Source organism: Triturus cristatus, chromosome 7, assembly GCF_964204655.1.
Source record: "Triturus cristatus chromosome 7, aTriCri1.1, whole genome shotgun sequence".
NCBI lineage: Eukaryota > Metazoa > Chordata > Amphibia > Caudata > Salamandridae > Triturus > Triturus cristatus.
In genome coordinates this window covers 76566374-76582832 of record NC_140590.1, presented here as the reverse complement: position 1 = coordinate 76582832, position 16459 = coordinate 76566374, and the positions used below count along the sequence as shown (strand labels likewise).

General features: G+C 41.5%; 1 protein-coding gene across 1 annotated transcript in view; it reads right to left on the bottom strand.

Moving 5' to 3' along the window:
• LOC146808858 (uncharacterized) overlaps positions 1 to 16459 on the bottom strand; it is a 50372-nt gene that overhangs the window by 31671 nt on the left and 2242 nt on the right. The window contains exons 2-3 of the mRNA XM_085614792.1: positions 6513 to 6632; positions 1020 to 1169 (exon numbers count right to left, since the gene is read on the bottom strand). Of these exons, the coding sequence (XP_085470918.1) occupies positions 1020 to 1169; positions 6513 to 6632 (270 nt within the window). The remainder of the gene's footprint in view (positions 1 to 1019; positions 1170 to 6512; positions 6633 to 16459) is intronic.

Here is a 16459-nt window from a genome sequence, read left to right as displayed (position 1 = left end):
CTCACATCACCCACACCTCCATAGCCTGCACTGGCACCCCATCAAGAAGAGATGCCACTTCTAGCTGCATACCAAAGGGGGTGAGTGTTTGATTTGCTCAAACGCTCCGTCCATCATTCCCTTTGGTATCGCTTCAAGCTGCGTACACACACCAACAAAGACCTCCACAACACACTACCAGAATACCTGAACAGCCGCCTGACCTTACACCAGTCCACCAGAAACCTGCAGCCTGCCTCCCTGGCCTTGAACGCCATTCCCTGCATCCATCGATGTTTACGTGGACGTGCCTTCTCCCACCTCGCAGCCAATGCCTAGAACTTCCCCTTCCATCTCCAAACCTCTGCCTCCCTCGCCTCAATCAGGTTTGGACTCAAAACCTGGCTGTTCGAGGTCCTCCACATCACGCAGCACCTGGATATCCCTTGGGGTGATTACAACATGTTACAAGTACTGATTGATTCATTCATTCCCATGCTCTCTGGCTAGAGAGGATGCTACAGATGAAAAGCAGAGCAAAGCCAATTTGTCAGCAAAGAGATCGAGGCCTAAGGAACTAGGGGGAGTTTTCATACAAGATCTGTTTCCTTCTCAAAAGAAACCTTCTCACAGACGACAGTACAAAAAGTGCAGCAGAATACCTGTCTGCTGTGACAATCGAAGATTACCAAAGCCTTATATAAAAGCCATAAAGCAGCAGCTATGAAATTGCAATGCTTTGGCAATAAAGCAAGACAATCAAGCGTTACTGAATTCAACTGATCTGGTTTAAATTGGAAAAAGAAAAAGAGAACATAAGAGAGTTAAAGATGGCAAAGATAGTAGGAACTAGAGATTGTTGGAAGATCGCTTGCTGACATAGACTTTGAAGCTGACTAATAAGTAACATGCAACATGCGATCGTAGACAGGAGCCAGAAAAAGAAGTTGAAAATTTAGGGCAGAGATGAAGGAAAGGGAAAGAGAGAGATGTAAAATTACATTTTAGACCAGAGAGTGTCATAAAGATGAAAGACTCACATTGGAGAGGCTTTTTGTTGCAGGCGTTATTTTGGCATACTTCAACTCTCAGCTGATATGAGCCTTTTGTTACTGCACTCCTGATCATAACGTTCTTGGTTTTCAAAGCTGAGCAATTCTTCAGGGCACTATAAATTGGGTCCGAACCCTCTGGATATGAAAAGAAGAACACAAATAGCATTTGTATGCAATTCAAACTGACCAAAGCAACCTCAGGGCATCAACTGCCATGGCCATCACAACAGGCTTGTCCTGATATTGACACACAAACCTCAAGAGGAGACAAAACATGATAGCAAATTTGTGACTGGCAGAGACTTTCCTTTTTAGTATGCCCCATCATCTTTCAGGGTGAAAAGCCCTGTTCAGAGTTCTGCTCAATCGAAAATGACATTGCTCATTCAAAATACCCAAATGTATAGTTTTTGTGACTGTATTTTGGAAACAGACATAATCTGTTGCATTATATTTTATGTGATGCATGACACCTTTCTTTCTATTCACATTGGTTACCTTCTTTTATTTTATTTTCTTCTTTGAGCTACGAGGTTATCACACATCGGAGCCCCTTTGTGGAAAGTTGAAAGACACCTCAAATGTAAAACTGAACACTAGGGACTCAAAGTGACTTTCTTTGCCAACCTGCTCTGTAGCTGTTGTAATCAACATTAGTATGTTTTTACAACGTCCCATTGATGAGATTGTCTGCCGATAGCTATTGGGCTACATACTGCACAGTCCAAACAACCAGAGACCGCTGCCAGTGGCTTTCATGCCTGTCTGACAGAGATTATGAGCTGGATGAGTCGAAACTTCCTCAAGATAAACACCGATAAGATGGAGGTACTGGAGTTCGGTAAAGGCCATTCCCTGTGGTATCAAACCTGGTGGCCAACAGAGGCAGGTGAATGCCCCTGCCCTACTACTAAGGTCAAGAACCTAGGAGTGATCTTTGATGATCAGCTCAACTTCGCGGCCCAGGTCAATCGTCTGACTTCCTCTTGCTTCTTCTTCTTGAACAGCTTACAGAAGATTTTTCCTTTCATCCCGCAGGAGCTTAGGAAAACTTTAGTAGTAGCACTTTTTTTTCACAATTAGACTACTGCAATGTTCTTTTTATTGGCATCGTCACAGAGGATGAAATTACAATCACTGCAAAATGCGGCAGCACGATTGTTACTAAATATTCCCAAAGGCCATTCCACCTTGGCAGCCACAAGGTCACTTCATTGGCTCCCGATCCAGCAATGAGTGAAATTTAAGGCCCTCTGTCTGGTGCATAAGGCCCTTTATGGAGGTGGTTCAGTGGAGATGCAGAAAGTGTTCTCATGGTACACCCCCACCAGAATTCTTAGATCTACAAACACAGGCCTTATCCATGCTCCTAAAATTTAGAGAGCAAGATGGGGGCGGTCAGAGTCTATCATACTGTGCAGCCAAGTTATGGAACCAATTGCCTTCTACCATGAGACTTCAACCTAACCGGCAGCTTTTTAGGAAAATGCTGAAATCTTGGCTGTTTCCCTCAAATTAAATCATCGGTGTTACTGCCCAGTCTCCCTCCGTACACTCTGAGTGCCAAGAAGCCGCGGCATTCAAGCGCTTTAAAAATGACTATCCTATCCCATCTTATCCATCTCACAAGTAAGGTGAATATGATCTCCAGCAGATGTCCCTGATAGGATGGCTGCCACAAATAGCAGACAGGGAACACAGGTGAAAAAAAACAGCAAAAACCTCCATTTAGTAAATGTTTTGACACAAATTTCTACCCACTCTTATAAATATTTTAAAAATCAAACATAATTGAAAAAAAGCATATTTAGAAATCACAAGTAAATGCACTTCCAATTGTGTACTATAAACTAGATGTAGTGCTTTGTTCTCTAGATTTCTATCCAGAGCTTTGGAGAAAGTAGACAAAATAGATCCAAAATACTGCCCTAGAATCAATTCTGCTTGCTCTAATTGGATATGGAATAAAAAGATGACAATATATCATCCACGTACCGTGATGTCCAGATGTCACTCTTGTGAAAAAATAGATTTCATTCAAAAATAGTGTTTTACATTGGTTAGTTCAGTTATTGTATCCTGTACAAGGCCACATTTTGAAAAGTGCATGTTTAAATGTTGTGCACGACAATTTGTTTTCATTTAGTTTTCAGAAAATCAATGAAATTCAGCTCCAGCCACAGTTTGCCTCTGTACTTGAAGTAACAACTGATGATTACAAGAATATGACCTAAACATCAGTTTCACAGTGCATTGTACTAAGTTGCATCTCCCATGTTTCTGTCAAGTGAATATTGTTTTCTAACAGATGTTTTGAGTTAGCAGCTATATTGGTTTAATGAATGAGTAACATTTTTGCGGTACCTTACTACATAAAACATGCTATGAGATTATGTTTGTTCTTTGTCATCAACATTATAAAAGATGTGCTAATTGTGAAGGTTTTAATCGGGCTGTGATTACTTAATTTCTTTAATATACATTGCTTTATTGCATTTATTAATTAATTTGGATTCTAATTTGAACTAAATTTTTTGATTCCTGTAGTGATAAAGTTGACATTTGAATGAATGTAATTAGAAAGGATTGAAGGCAGAAATCAGTACCTCAATGATTATAGGCACAATGCAGCAGCCACGTTGTAATGTGGAGACTAGTGATGTTTCTCAGTAAAAAAATGTTGTCGGAAAAGAGGAATCCCTCTTTTCATCTGTGAATCTCCAAAAAGGTCCTGAGGTTCCAAAAATACCTTTTATGTGATTTGACTTTAAAAAAGCAGAGAGATTATCCTTTTCTGAAGCATCTATATATTGTGCAGCAGATAGCTACACTGTACACTACCACAGGACACCTCCAGACCGTCTAATGATACTTGCTGATGGTTGCAGAAATTCTTTGTTGGAACATGCTTTACACATGTAAAAAATCTTAATGCACCATACGTCAGAATAGAAGCTTTGAGTAACTATATTGATGGCCACTGTACTGGCAGCTATATGCATACATTGGTTATGCAACAGTACTTCTCCGTTCATTGACTTTCTGCATAACCCGGTTCATCCTGAATTGTGACGCTCCAACACATTGATGGTCAGCTGCACTATACTTCTCAAGACTACCATCAGCTGGTCAACCTTGTGAGAAACTTTCATCACATTTTACCTTAGTAGAGATTGGATGACCCCTTTTCCATAAAACTGCCTACATGAACTCCTATCAATCTGCTCCAATTTGTATGTTTTATTCCTTTGACTAGTATGCTTTTTTGTAAGCTCTGATTCTTCTGTGTCTTCCTCCAAGATCCTGCAAACTGTGCGCTGATTAACTAAATTAAGGGCTTTCTGTCTTTCATGCATACACTCTGGATGGCCAGAAAGGGCTCCAGAGAGGACCTCATAATGAGACCCAGTTTTAGCTGAACTAAAATACAAATCTGAATAGACCTTCCCCAGAATGAGAAATCAGGAATTTGACATGAACCTATAACAGTAGACCTGTCACTTACTACAAGCCTCAGAGAAGTAGTCGGTCTCAAAACACTTTTCACATCCAGAGGCGAATAGACCTTTTCTAACTTAAATAGTTGTATTAAGAGCAAGATGAAAGGCAGGTCCCTTCTCACTGCACAATTGAAAAGAAAAAGGAAAATTAGTCCACAATTCACTGATGATGATTTCAAAACTCATCTCACAGACTATGCTAACATTTCAAAAATATTTGCTTCCTTTTTTGAGTTGCCTCTCTAATTCTGACCTGAGGAGGCTCCTGCAGCTGAAGAGGCTTTCCAAATCAATCACAAACTACCAACTGGTTAAGTAATGCTTAACTATTATTGAGACTTCAAAATTATGGTTGAGGAAATTTAGAAGGCATCAATGATATGCTTTCTGGCAAAGCCTCTGCAGAAGATGACACCCCGAATTCAATAAAACAACTAAGGTTCAACACACTCCACTACTGTACAATTTGGTTTTAAAGATATGAACAATACTGGTTCACTTGAACCTTAGCAGAATTCAACAAAGCCTTTATTTCTCTTCAACCCAACCCTGGGAAAGATCCCATGCTCTGCACCAATGTCCATCAAACTCATCTTATTAAAATGAATGCTAAATCATTAGGCAAGACTCTGGTAAACAGGCATAACCAGTGCCTTGTCCATGAATCACGCATAGGTTTTGTACCTGGTGTGTACTTCATGGATCCCTTTATGTACTCTCTCCAGTTGTTTGTGACACAAGGCGCCTGACCCAGGGATAGGTGTGGCACTGTCACTAAATGCTGAGAAAGTCTTCTATGAGTCGTAAGAGACTACTTATTTAGAAGTCTGGAAAAAAGTGTAAATGGGCCAGGAATTTGCCTGAAAACCAAAATGGCTGCATAATTATAAGAAGAATTCTTATGTACATTTTTGAGATTCAAAAAGTTGCATATTGCGACGTATGTGGTAGTATTTTAATCTAGAGTATTGGTTACATTACACTAGATACATTATTGAACCTGAACTTGGAGGCAAGGTAAGAGTGAAAAATGGTGAGCCGTTGATTTGAAGTCAGTAAATGTCACAAGTTTAAGGTGGAAGTGAAGAACCCGATTGCAAATAAATGACTACCTAAAAATACTATTTAAAATGCAGCTGAGAACAGCTAGGCATTCTAGATAAAACACAGCTATCCTCACAGACTGATCCATATTATGCAATAGGTAGAAACAGATATTTTCACAACAGGCCTGTGGCTCAGAGAGACTGGGTTTAGTATTGACGGGGTGCAGTTGAGTGATCCCCACCTAGAGCTTAGCAATAAGGGAGGCTGACATGGTGTAGCAATAGGCTGACATGGGACTGACTCTGCCCCAGCCCTACAATTCTTGCAGCAGCCCTGGTATGTAGTACAAACTCCCCATTCCTACTCATTACCTGTTCACCTCTGATTAGTCACCTGGTCATTTGTCCAAGAGCTAACTGTACGTGCATAGGCCACATTTCTGATACTAAACAAGCTCCATCTTGTATTCATCATGTGAGCGCATTGCTGCAGCATTAACACATGCATAGGCTTCATCTTGACCAACAACTAAAATGGCATTTTGCGGAGCCCATCTACTGACAGCATGGAAGGCAAGGGACAGAGATATGGTGCTTTCCTTGGCAGTGTTCCTCAAGGTTGCTCCTGGGCTGGGAAGCATATGCTGTTTTCCTAATGGTATTGATTGTACCAGGATGGAGTTTTTATGCTTTGAGTGAATGCACAACTGTCTTCCTTGCTGAAGAACCAAGCTGTTGGGCAATTTTCCACTGTGGGATAAGGCTGTATCTATCTGTTCATAGAGTGTATGTGTCAGACATTGCGTGAGCATCAGCTCGGTGTGCGTCATTCAGCTGAATGAATTTCGCTCTCAAAGAACATTCCTGCTAATGAAGTTTACTTAAGGAATGACATTATACCATGAGGATCTCTTTAACTGTCCAGCACCTACCACGGTTGTACTCAAGAATAGCAGTCTCACAGCCTTCCACAGTCGGGCCGCAGGTCATCAGCTCACCAGAGCAGTCCTTACTTTGTAGGCTCAAGCAGACTTCACACTTGATAGCATTTCCTAAAGAAAAATTATAATAAAAACAACATACAATAATAATAATTACGATAATAATAATAATAATAATAATTTACTACTAATAGTAACAATATTAACAATAACAATGATAATAATAATAATTAGACACAAAATGCACTTTGACAAAAGGTTTCCATCAAGTATCCCAGTGTTTGAGTCATATATTAAAAAGGATTTATAACCTCTCAGGACTCTTTGTCAGTTGGACCAGGATTTAAAGGTACTGCCTGTGCACAATCCCATCTGGTCTTTCACTTTAACCACTGTCTTCTTTATATTTTGTTTCATGGGGTGGGAGAGAGAGAAACTCTCCATTGGAAGGTGTCTGTGTGGACTGTTATATTGTGTGGCTGAGGTATGTGAGAGACACAATAGTGCAACAAGACCTGGGGAGGGCAGAATGTGAGATATGGTAAAAGAGGGCAAACTCTCCACCACACTCCTAGCCTGCTTACTGTCCTGCATACCTCTTTACCACAACAGGTTCTGCCCCCCCCCAGAGCTATGATATCCAGTGGTGTTACAAAGTACTGATACGCAAGGCAGTGCTCAGATAGGAGGTGCTGCATGAAGAAAGAAGACTTTTCTGGAGCTTTTTTATTTAGCAATTAGGGTTCAACTTAGTGTACATCCTATGAAAGAGAACATGTGATCCACTCCCTATGTTGTGATGGTAGGAGACAAAGAACAGATAGTTCAGTTTCTATGGATGTAGTGGTGTTTCTTCTGCTACTTGGGGGAGAGGAGCAGAACCTTGCACATCTCTTGTGACCTGCACCAGGCATTGCTTTCCCACTGCTGTGTTAGCACCACTTCCTATAGGGGAGATTGGCCACCAGGAGCACATTTTAAAGAACAAAGGGCTGCATCAGACACCACTTCACTGGGGTGTGTGAATGCTGAATGGACACTACCAAGGCCACTACATGGTACGTATATTTAACTTCTTAGGGCCCAGGGCTTCACTTCATGGGAAAGGGAGGAGGAGGGCGGGTTGCATGGCATTGTGATGGGCTTAGATACGATCATTAGGTGAAAACAAACTCTTTTAAGGACATTATAAAACATAACAGTACAGAATGCCTCTGTTCTTTCGAACAGTCACGTAACAGGCGTATTTAAAAAGCACATGTCCACCCCTTGGAGGGCTTTGGTGCTGAGTAACAAGTGTTTATTATTACCTGACTTGATGACACTCATTTATAGACCTCAGAAGAATGAATTTGAGTCTCTAGTGCCCTCTAATTAGTTTCTTACCACTTTAAAACATTATAAAACACACATATTTAGCATATGACGCAAACAAGAGAAAATGTTATTATCACCTTCTTTCCAAAGCTCCCAGGTCTAGAGCCTCCATAACTGTCCAGCACCCTCCAGTCCCCAAAGCTCCCCACACCTGCCGCAACATGTCTCTAGAGGTCATGAAACCTCTCCACTGCCCTTCAGTGCCCACAGTCACACCCCCCAAGAGCAAATGTATACTTGTAAAACTATGCATCCATCCTGCAAGTGGTGTTTCCACTGGAGATAGTGGAACTCACAGACATAGAGTAGCAATGTCCTGGACCTCGATTACCCAGGAATCAGACTCCCACTGCTGAGTCAGAAGTCTGAAGTTGCTGCAGATCGGAGGCGGGGGGGTGGAGCATGGAGCACAGAACAGAGAGTGGATAGCATGACCCCAAATTGCTGTCTACGCTAAGGCCCGCAACCTACATCGGCCATGCTGGGGCTAGCTAGGCCGTCTGACTGAACACCGCCATCGGTACTGGCATGCATCTCCATTTTCTACCACACATCCTGACCATACTGCCCTTTCTCCTGCACAACACATGCCACCTGATGCTAATGCCTATTCCTTGCAGCTACATGCAGTGCAGAATCCAATTGCCTGTGATGGCCTCTGAGGCAGCTGAAGCTGAAACTCCCATGTCCCTTCCCCTGCAACACCCTGCCCCAGTCTCGCTTGCCACAACCAACAAGGACAGAGTGGAGCAAAATAGGTACGGGATCTAAGGCTCGAAAGGTGAGAGGCAGACACCGAAGCACCAGAAGCAGGCCCCATTTCAGTTTAGCTCTCACAGGCCTTCTGGTCCCGAATTAGACCTGCATCAGTCTTTCAGTCTTCAGGGAAATGAGGTTGTAGCACAGGCCACAGAGAGACAGTAAGGAGTAGTGAGGGCTAGCAGTCAATCTGTGGCCAAAGCCACCCAGCAGGGTGAGCAGACCTAGAAACCTGCAACTTGGTTGAGCCCTAAGTGTGTGGAAGTGGCCTGATTAGGATTGGGCTTAGTTTGTAACCTGGGTGAGCTTCCATCCACTTGCATCACGCTGGCCCAGCCTTCAATTATTCATAGACACATCTTCTGAGACTATAGGCCTGATTTAGAACTTGGCGTACAGGTTACTCATCACATCATTGAAAGGCACCCCATCCTCCAAAATGTAAATCCTATTAAGTCTCTATGGGATCTATATTTTGGCGGGCAGGATATCTATCACCGAAATGACTGGGTAACCCATCTCCCGAGTTCTAAGTAAGGCTCTATGTTTGCAAAGCGCACTAAAGATGGCCTTGACATGGGTAATGTGTTCCTCCTAGAAATTTAAATAGATCCGGATGTCTTCTATATAGACAACTGCGCATTGATCAATCATTTTCCGTAGGGCCTCGTTGATAAAACAGAGGAAGGCTTTGAATGCGTTCCAGAGTCCGATAGAAAAGGCATGATGAGATATTCGTACAAACCAAATTTGGTACAGGAAGCTGTCTTCCACTCATCACCCTCTCGGACTCTTACAAGATGGTAAGTACCCCACAGATCCAGCTTGGTGTAAATATGTGCATTCTTGACTTGATAAATGAGTGTGGAGATTAGGGGAAGAGGGTACCTGTTCTTAATAATGATTTTATTCAGGTCCCTCTAACCTAAGTAGGTTCTGAGCTTGGTTCTTTCTTTGGGATTAAAAACAGTGGAGAGGATGACGGACACTGTGAGGGCTGTATAAAATCTATTTGCAACATTTTGTCAAGGTACTGCCACACATGGGTGTTTTCCTTCTCTATTAGGGTATAATTAGGGCTACACAGAATTTGTGAGTCAGGCTGAAGATGTATCCTGCAATCGATCGGATGATGTGGTGGAAGAGTTGTGGCTTTCTCTTTATCAAATACATCTGCAAAGTCCTGGTATTGTTAAATGAGTTCAAAATAGCTTAAAGAACAGAAGACAAGAGGCATTTGGAAAACAGGAACAGTTTATTTAATTAAACATTACAGCTGGAAGAACAGTTACAGGCACAAGATCTGAGGACTGTCTCAATTTACAATCTGTATGTGTCCTTCTTTTAAACATAACATTATGGGTTATAAAAGTTTATGGCATACCATATATTGTGAGGAATGTTAGTTGCTGCCTTTGGAGTCATTAATTAATTGTCTAATGGTGAGTCCTGGCCTCAGGTGGACACAATGTGGCCAGTGGATAACATGTGCAGATGACCGGCATGGGGAGAGGGTGAACACTGGTGTGCTAGGTTCTGATTGGCTTTGTGTTCCAAACTCAGGTGGCATCTGACTTTTTATGGTGTTTTAGGAGCATGCATACCCCCTCCGACCATGTGTTTTTTATCGGGGTAATTTCCCTTAACCCTTTTAATGTCACTGCACCTATCCATGGGATTTATGAAGAGTTTCCTGCCTGATCATTTGCCTGCCAGCTAGGCATCCTCCCACCCAGGAATGTACTTTGAGAGCGAAGTTCATTGACGTCTCAGGAACCAGTGCTCTCTAATTCCCCAACGACTGCTACATCAATCTGACTTTATAGAGGTTTTGCTCAACAATTGTTTATGCAAAACTGTGACTGCAAAGAAACCTCCTAGGTAACCCTGGCTACGATGGGGTTGTGTTTCTGGAGCCATGGAATGCCTAGTATCGCCTTGAGTGTTGGTGCATGGATTAAATAAACTAGATCTTTGTGGTTTTAGTAAGTGGGCCTGCAGCAATGCACTGCTATCAATAGTTTTAACCAATTCGAACTAGCAGTGGAGTGAGTGAACCCAGGAGACTGAAGGGCTGGATTGAACCTGGTTCCAAAAGGCACGTTAGAAGTTGGTTTGGGAGGTGGAACCTGCCAATGTAGCTTGGAAATCATTCAAGTATTTTGACAAGATTTGCATTTCAAACAGTAGGTTGCCTAACATATTGGCCAAATCAGAAAAGGAAATTTCCTGGAAATCCATTGTATCCGGGTGGGAATTTAAATGTGAGCTTGCTGTGCTGTCAAGCACTGACCTGTTTAGCCCACGAAGACACAACAGCAACTCAGGTTGCTATTTGCCAACTCCACCTGGTCATCTGATACCTATCCACAAACTCTACGTGGCTAGCGCAAGGATGCACCCGGGGAAAGAGATTTATATGAGAAAGAAAGAGAGAGAGATGTTGATTGTGCACTGGCTGTACTACGGGTGGCCACTAAGGCATTTGCTGGGATGTTGATGAGGACTGGATACCTTCTGTAAGAAGAGTGGTTGTTATGAAACTACTTCTAGCAATGTGTGTACATTCTAAGGGTAGATGGTTACATCAACGGGTACCTGCGGTAATCGCTTTTCCTGCTTTTGCTGCTCCCTCTCACCCTAGAAGGTCACAGGATTGCACTAAGCTGGACCCTGCAGCAGAGGGAGTCGTTACCGAGCTCGGGTCCCACAATACACAACCCATCCTCCCACTCTGAGGCTGGCACCTACCGATGTTGGGAGAAGATGGTGGCATTCTTGGCATTCTAAATGCTTGGGTGGTTAGTTCAGGAAGGGCTCATACGACACTACAAATTACAATATACACATAGGAGCTTATTTACAAGCCCAGTGCGCCGCCGGTACGTCACTTTTCCCATATTAAAATTGATGCACCGGTGACGCACGGGGCTTGTAAATGAGCCCCAGAGTACACAACATTAGCATACAGTGTTAGGAACTCCAGTGTTAATTAAGCACACCGGGGTTTGTGTAGGCTCTCAGTATTATACCATCAATATCTTGTCAGATCCACCATCTACCCTCTGCACCTCACTCCCTGGATTTTTCATTTATTTTTGATCATGAATCATTTATGAATAGATCTTTTTTGTTAGGATGTCTTGCTGATATCCCAGTCCTTCAATTGATCCGAAGCAATGACCTTGCTCTGGTTCAGGTTCAAAAGTATAATAATCCTAGGGGAGCTAGAGTAACATTCACATCTAAAGCTATGTCACCATTTAAAAATGTTGCATAGCGATACATTTTGTTGTTGTGGCATTGATTTTCTTATTCCTGAAGTAGAGTTAACTTTAAAAAAAGTGGTTTTTAATCTGCAATCTAATTCATATTCCGAAGTCTCTAACAGGGGCCTTTCCCATATGAAGAGAGAAAGCATTTTGCAGGTTTCCTTAGGTAAAGGAGGCAGGAGGGTCTCGCTTCTTGTAGAGGAAAAGACTCCGTATGATCCCCCTATAAATGAGGAAGATAAGAAATGGAGTTGGGTGGCAGGCGCTCAGAATAAAAATAAATCCCTAGATTTAAATTGTGGGAATTCCTCCTGGCAGGGATATCTCCATAATATCGTGGAACGCAGCCGGCCTAAACTCCAATAAAAATAAATTCTTATTATTGAAGGATCTGAACGTGGATATAATCGGTTTACAAGAGACCTGGATCACAATGGATTGGTCCATTGAAAATTATATAGTGCTGAGCCGGCCTGCGCTCCAAGTGAATAGAGGACATGCTAAAGGAGGTATCGCCATTATGCTTAGTACAAATTTTAGCTGGTCCTATAAAGAATTCTCCCATAATTCTAACTTGATTCAGGCAAATAAGTTACATCTTAAGGATCCCCAGGATCATTTAACCCTTTCAATGCGCATGACTGAGCGGTTCCGTCATGCGTGTCGGTTGCGCTGTGCGCATGACGGAACCGCTCCGTCATGGCCCCGCCCGTGCACAGAACCTTCAGCACAGCGCGGAAATCCGCGCCGCGCTGAAGGGGTTAAACACTCTGTTAATTGTAAACGTATACCTACCTCCAGATGCATCTCATGCCCACCTATTAAAAGATCTATTTGTTTTTATTTCCTCTATTCTGGAAAGGGAAGATTGTAAGTCTCTAATGCTAGTAGGTGATATGAATGCTAAAGTTTCCTCACTTAGGGCCTTATGTAGGTAGCCTAACATTTGCCACTTCATAAATACCGAATTTTACCGATTCGGTATTTATGAAGTGGTAAATGCTATGTAGGTGATCAGTCGGTAAAAATTACCGATTCGGAATTGGTCGGTAATTAAGAATCGGTATTTACCGATTCGGTAATGGTAACTGGCTTCCCATTGATTCCTATGGGCCAGGAGGCCCATAGGAATCAATGGGAAGCCAGTTACCATTACCGAATCGGTAAATACCGATTTGGTAATGGGGGAGCACAATCAAGGGTGGCAGGGTGTCACAGTGACACCCTGTTGCACCCCTTATTCCTGCATGTGTGCACATGTGGCACACATACATGCCCTAAGGGCATGTATGTCTGCCACATTGCACACTTTTAAGGGCCAAAAAATGCTTTTTCTAAGACATTCGTCATTTAACACCAACTTGTAGTTGGTGGTAAATAACGAATCCACACAACACCCACACACTCCCCCTACATCTCATATCAGGATTCGGTAATTACCGAATCGGTAAAATTACCGAATCGGTAATTTTACCGATTCGGTAAATTACCGAATCCTGAAATGTCCCCCCTACATACCAAAAGCCTAAATACCGGTCGGTAACGGTATATTTACCGAAAATCGGCCGTTACCGAGTGGTATTAGGCTACCTACATATGGCCCATAGTATCAGGGTATTTTCCAACACTGAAAAAAATGAAGCCCTAAAAAATAAAAATCCCTACGGCCCAATTTCTGAATAAGAACAGGACAGATAAAAGGGGTGCCTTATTACTTGAAGGTCTGAGAAGCTTAGATCTTATAATTGCTAATGGGAGGTTATAAAATGATATTCCTGCAAACTATACTCATAAGGCCCCAACAGGGAATTCTATTGTAGATTATCTAATTGTTTCCTCCGACTTTTTCTGTAATCTCATAAGCATGGAAGTATTGGGATCTGATTTTAGTGATCACATGTTGATCTGTTTTAAATTTAATTATACTTGTGCTAAGGTAGGCCTGTGGAACTTTAGAGGCAGCAATGTAGGGTTTCATGTAAATAATGGTAGAATTCATTGGAACATTCAAGCGGCAGTCAAAGTAAAAGCAAATTTAACAGCTCTGAAAAAAGGTCAGCTCTACTTAGGTATGCCCGAATATGATTCGTTTCAAATTGATATTTTGGAAGTTTTTTCCCATAATATTGGTTCTTTGGCTGCATCAAGTAAATCATCGCGTGTTCCAATTAAACAGAAATCTTATTTTAATCCATTGCTTATTCTAAATAGCGAAATCAATAAATTGGTGAGGGCAAAGTACCTGAACTTTTCGAATGAACATAGTAATTTAATCAACTTATTGAAGAGGAAAAGGCTGAGGAAGAAACACTCTCTGAAGCAATTAAAGGAAGATGGTGCATGGGTCCAGTTAAAAGAGGCAGCCTCCAAAAACAACTCCCAAAAATTATGGAAAGTAATTGCTGACTGCTACGGTACAAGAGTAAAATCTTTCCCCATTCCTGTTAAAGAAGAGAATTGGAAAATCCACTTGGTAGAACTCCACGCAGCAAATACTAACTCTCCTAGTTTCCTCCTCGCTGCCCCTGACCCTTTGGAAACTCATATACCAAACTGTGTACACTCAGTGAGTGACATAGTTGGTTTTATAAAATAAATGAGATCCTCAGGAGCAATGGGTCCAGATGAAATACCGATGACGGTAATTAAAAAGGAACAACTTTTGTGGGCTATGTTTTTAGCCCCTCTGTTTCACTTTTGTTTTTCTCAGGGGAAGACGCTGCCGTCGTGGCCCGAAAGTATTTTAATCCCCCTACAAAAAAAGGGCCCTAGAACTTATCCAGGTAATTACAGGCAAATAGCTTTATTAGATGCAGTGGGAAAACTATTTGCACTCAGTATTCTCGATCAGCTCATGGAATGTGTCATGGAGAATAAGGTCCTCCCTATAGCAGGTTTCAGGAAAAATCATTCCACCCAGGATAATAGTACCATGTTGAAATTAATTGAGGAGAAATATACGCTATCTCGCAGATCAAATGTTTACATGGCCTTCATAGATTTTGCTACTGCCTTTGATAAGGTAGATCGGCCGCTTCTTTGGAGGAAACTACAAAGTATGGGTTTGGGTTTGCCTGCTCCCCTGTTGTCCTTAATCATCGCATTACATTCTCAAACCTGGTGTCTGGTATTAATGGGAGGAAACCAAGGATTAACATCTGTAATTCCAATAGAAAATGGTTTGAAACAAGGTTGTTTATTAGCCCCGCTACTTATTTTCTTATGTTTAGCAGATTTACCCTGTCTTTCTAAGTGAGAGGGCGATGCTCCAAAGATAGGTAGCTGTCCTTTTGCATGTCTCCTTTATGCAGACGATATAGTAGTGATGGATCTTACTCCTATAGGGCTAAACAAAAAGTTGTCATCATTACAAAAGTATACAACAGCTCATTTTTTGAAGATCAATGTTTCCAAAAGTAAAATTTTAATTATGAAAAGTGACAGAAGCAAAAAATTAAGTAAATGTAATTGGCATATTGGTCTTGAAAAGTTGGAGGTGGTTGATTCATATTTATATCTAGGGTAATTAATCGCGAGCAATACGAAGAATAAACTTCATATTGAACACAGCTCCAGTAAAGCTATGTCCCACGCAACCGGTCTGCGCATTTTTTACAATAAAATCGGTAGAAGGCATTTTCTACATCTACTGACGGTGTTGAAAGCAAAAATTCCATCAACCTTACTTTATGCTATTGAATCAATCCCTGTAAAGGAGTTGAGTTTTTTAGAGAAGATAGAAGGCCAGATTTTACGAAATGTGTGTAATTTTAATACATTAGTTTCGTCAGCTGCTGTTAGATTGGAATTTGGACTGATAAGCACCTATATTCAAGGCATTGCCAGAGTTTTACGCTGGGGATACCAGTTAAAAAATAGTGAATTTTATTCACTAAGAGGTTTCATGAGTAAGGAAATTGGTGGTATGGGGGAGAAATACTCTTTAAATCGAGATTTCTCTCTGGCTCTAAAATTGTTGTGTGTTCAGGAGGAATCTGTGATTTCTCTACCGCTATGAGAATTCAAATCCTTTGAAAACAACTTAAGTGGTAAGATCAGCTCTAATAGATATATTGAGTTCTGTAATACTAAAGAGAGACTAAAGATAATAGCAAGGACTACTTCCCCGAAACTTCTTCAGAAATATTTAACTTGGAACTTAGATCATGGAACAAGATGCTGGTTCTCCTTATTTAGATGAAATCTCCTACCTCTAAATGATTTAACAGCACACTGGTCTCAGAATCCCAAAAATAGATTTTTTAAAAATTTTTGTGAACTGAGCATCCAGAACTTGGATCATGTTGTGTTCGTTTGTCCGGCACTGGCCTTTCATCGCCGTCGCTGGCTTAGACCGATGTTTTTACAAAATGGTGTTAAGGATGTAGCTTCAGCTCGCAACTTTCTTTTTAATCCCAAAAATAAAGCAGTGTGCGTAAAATTGTTCAACTTTTTAAAGGAATTTATGTACATATTTTAACTGTATATTTTCCAAGTGGGATATCATTTTTGAATTGTTGACTTCCTTGC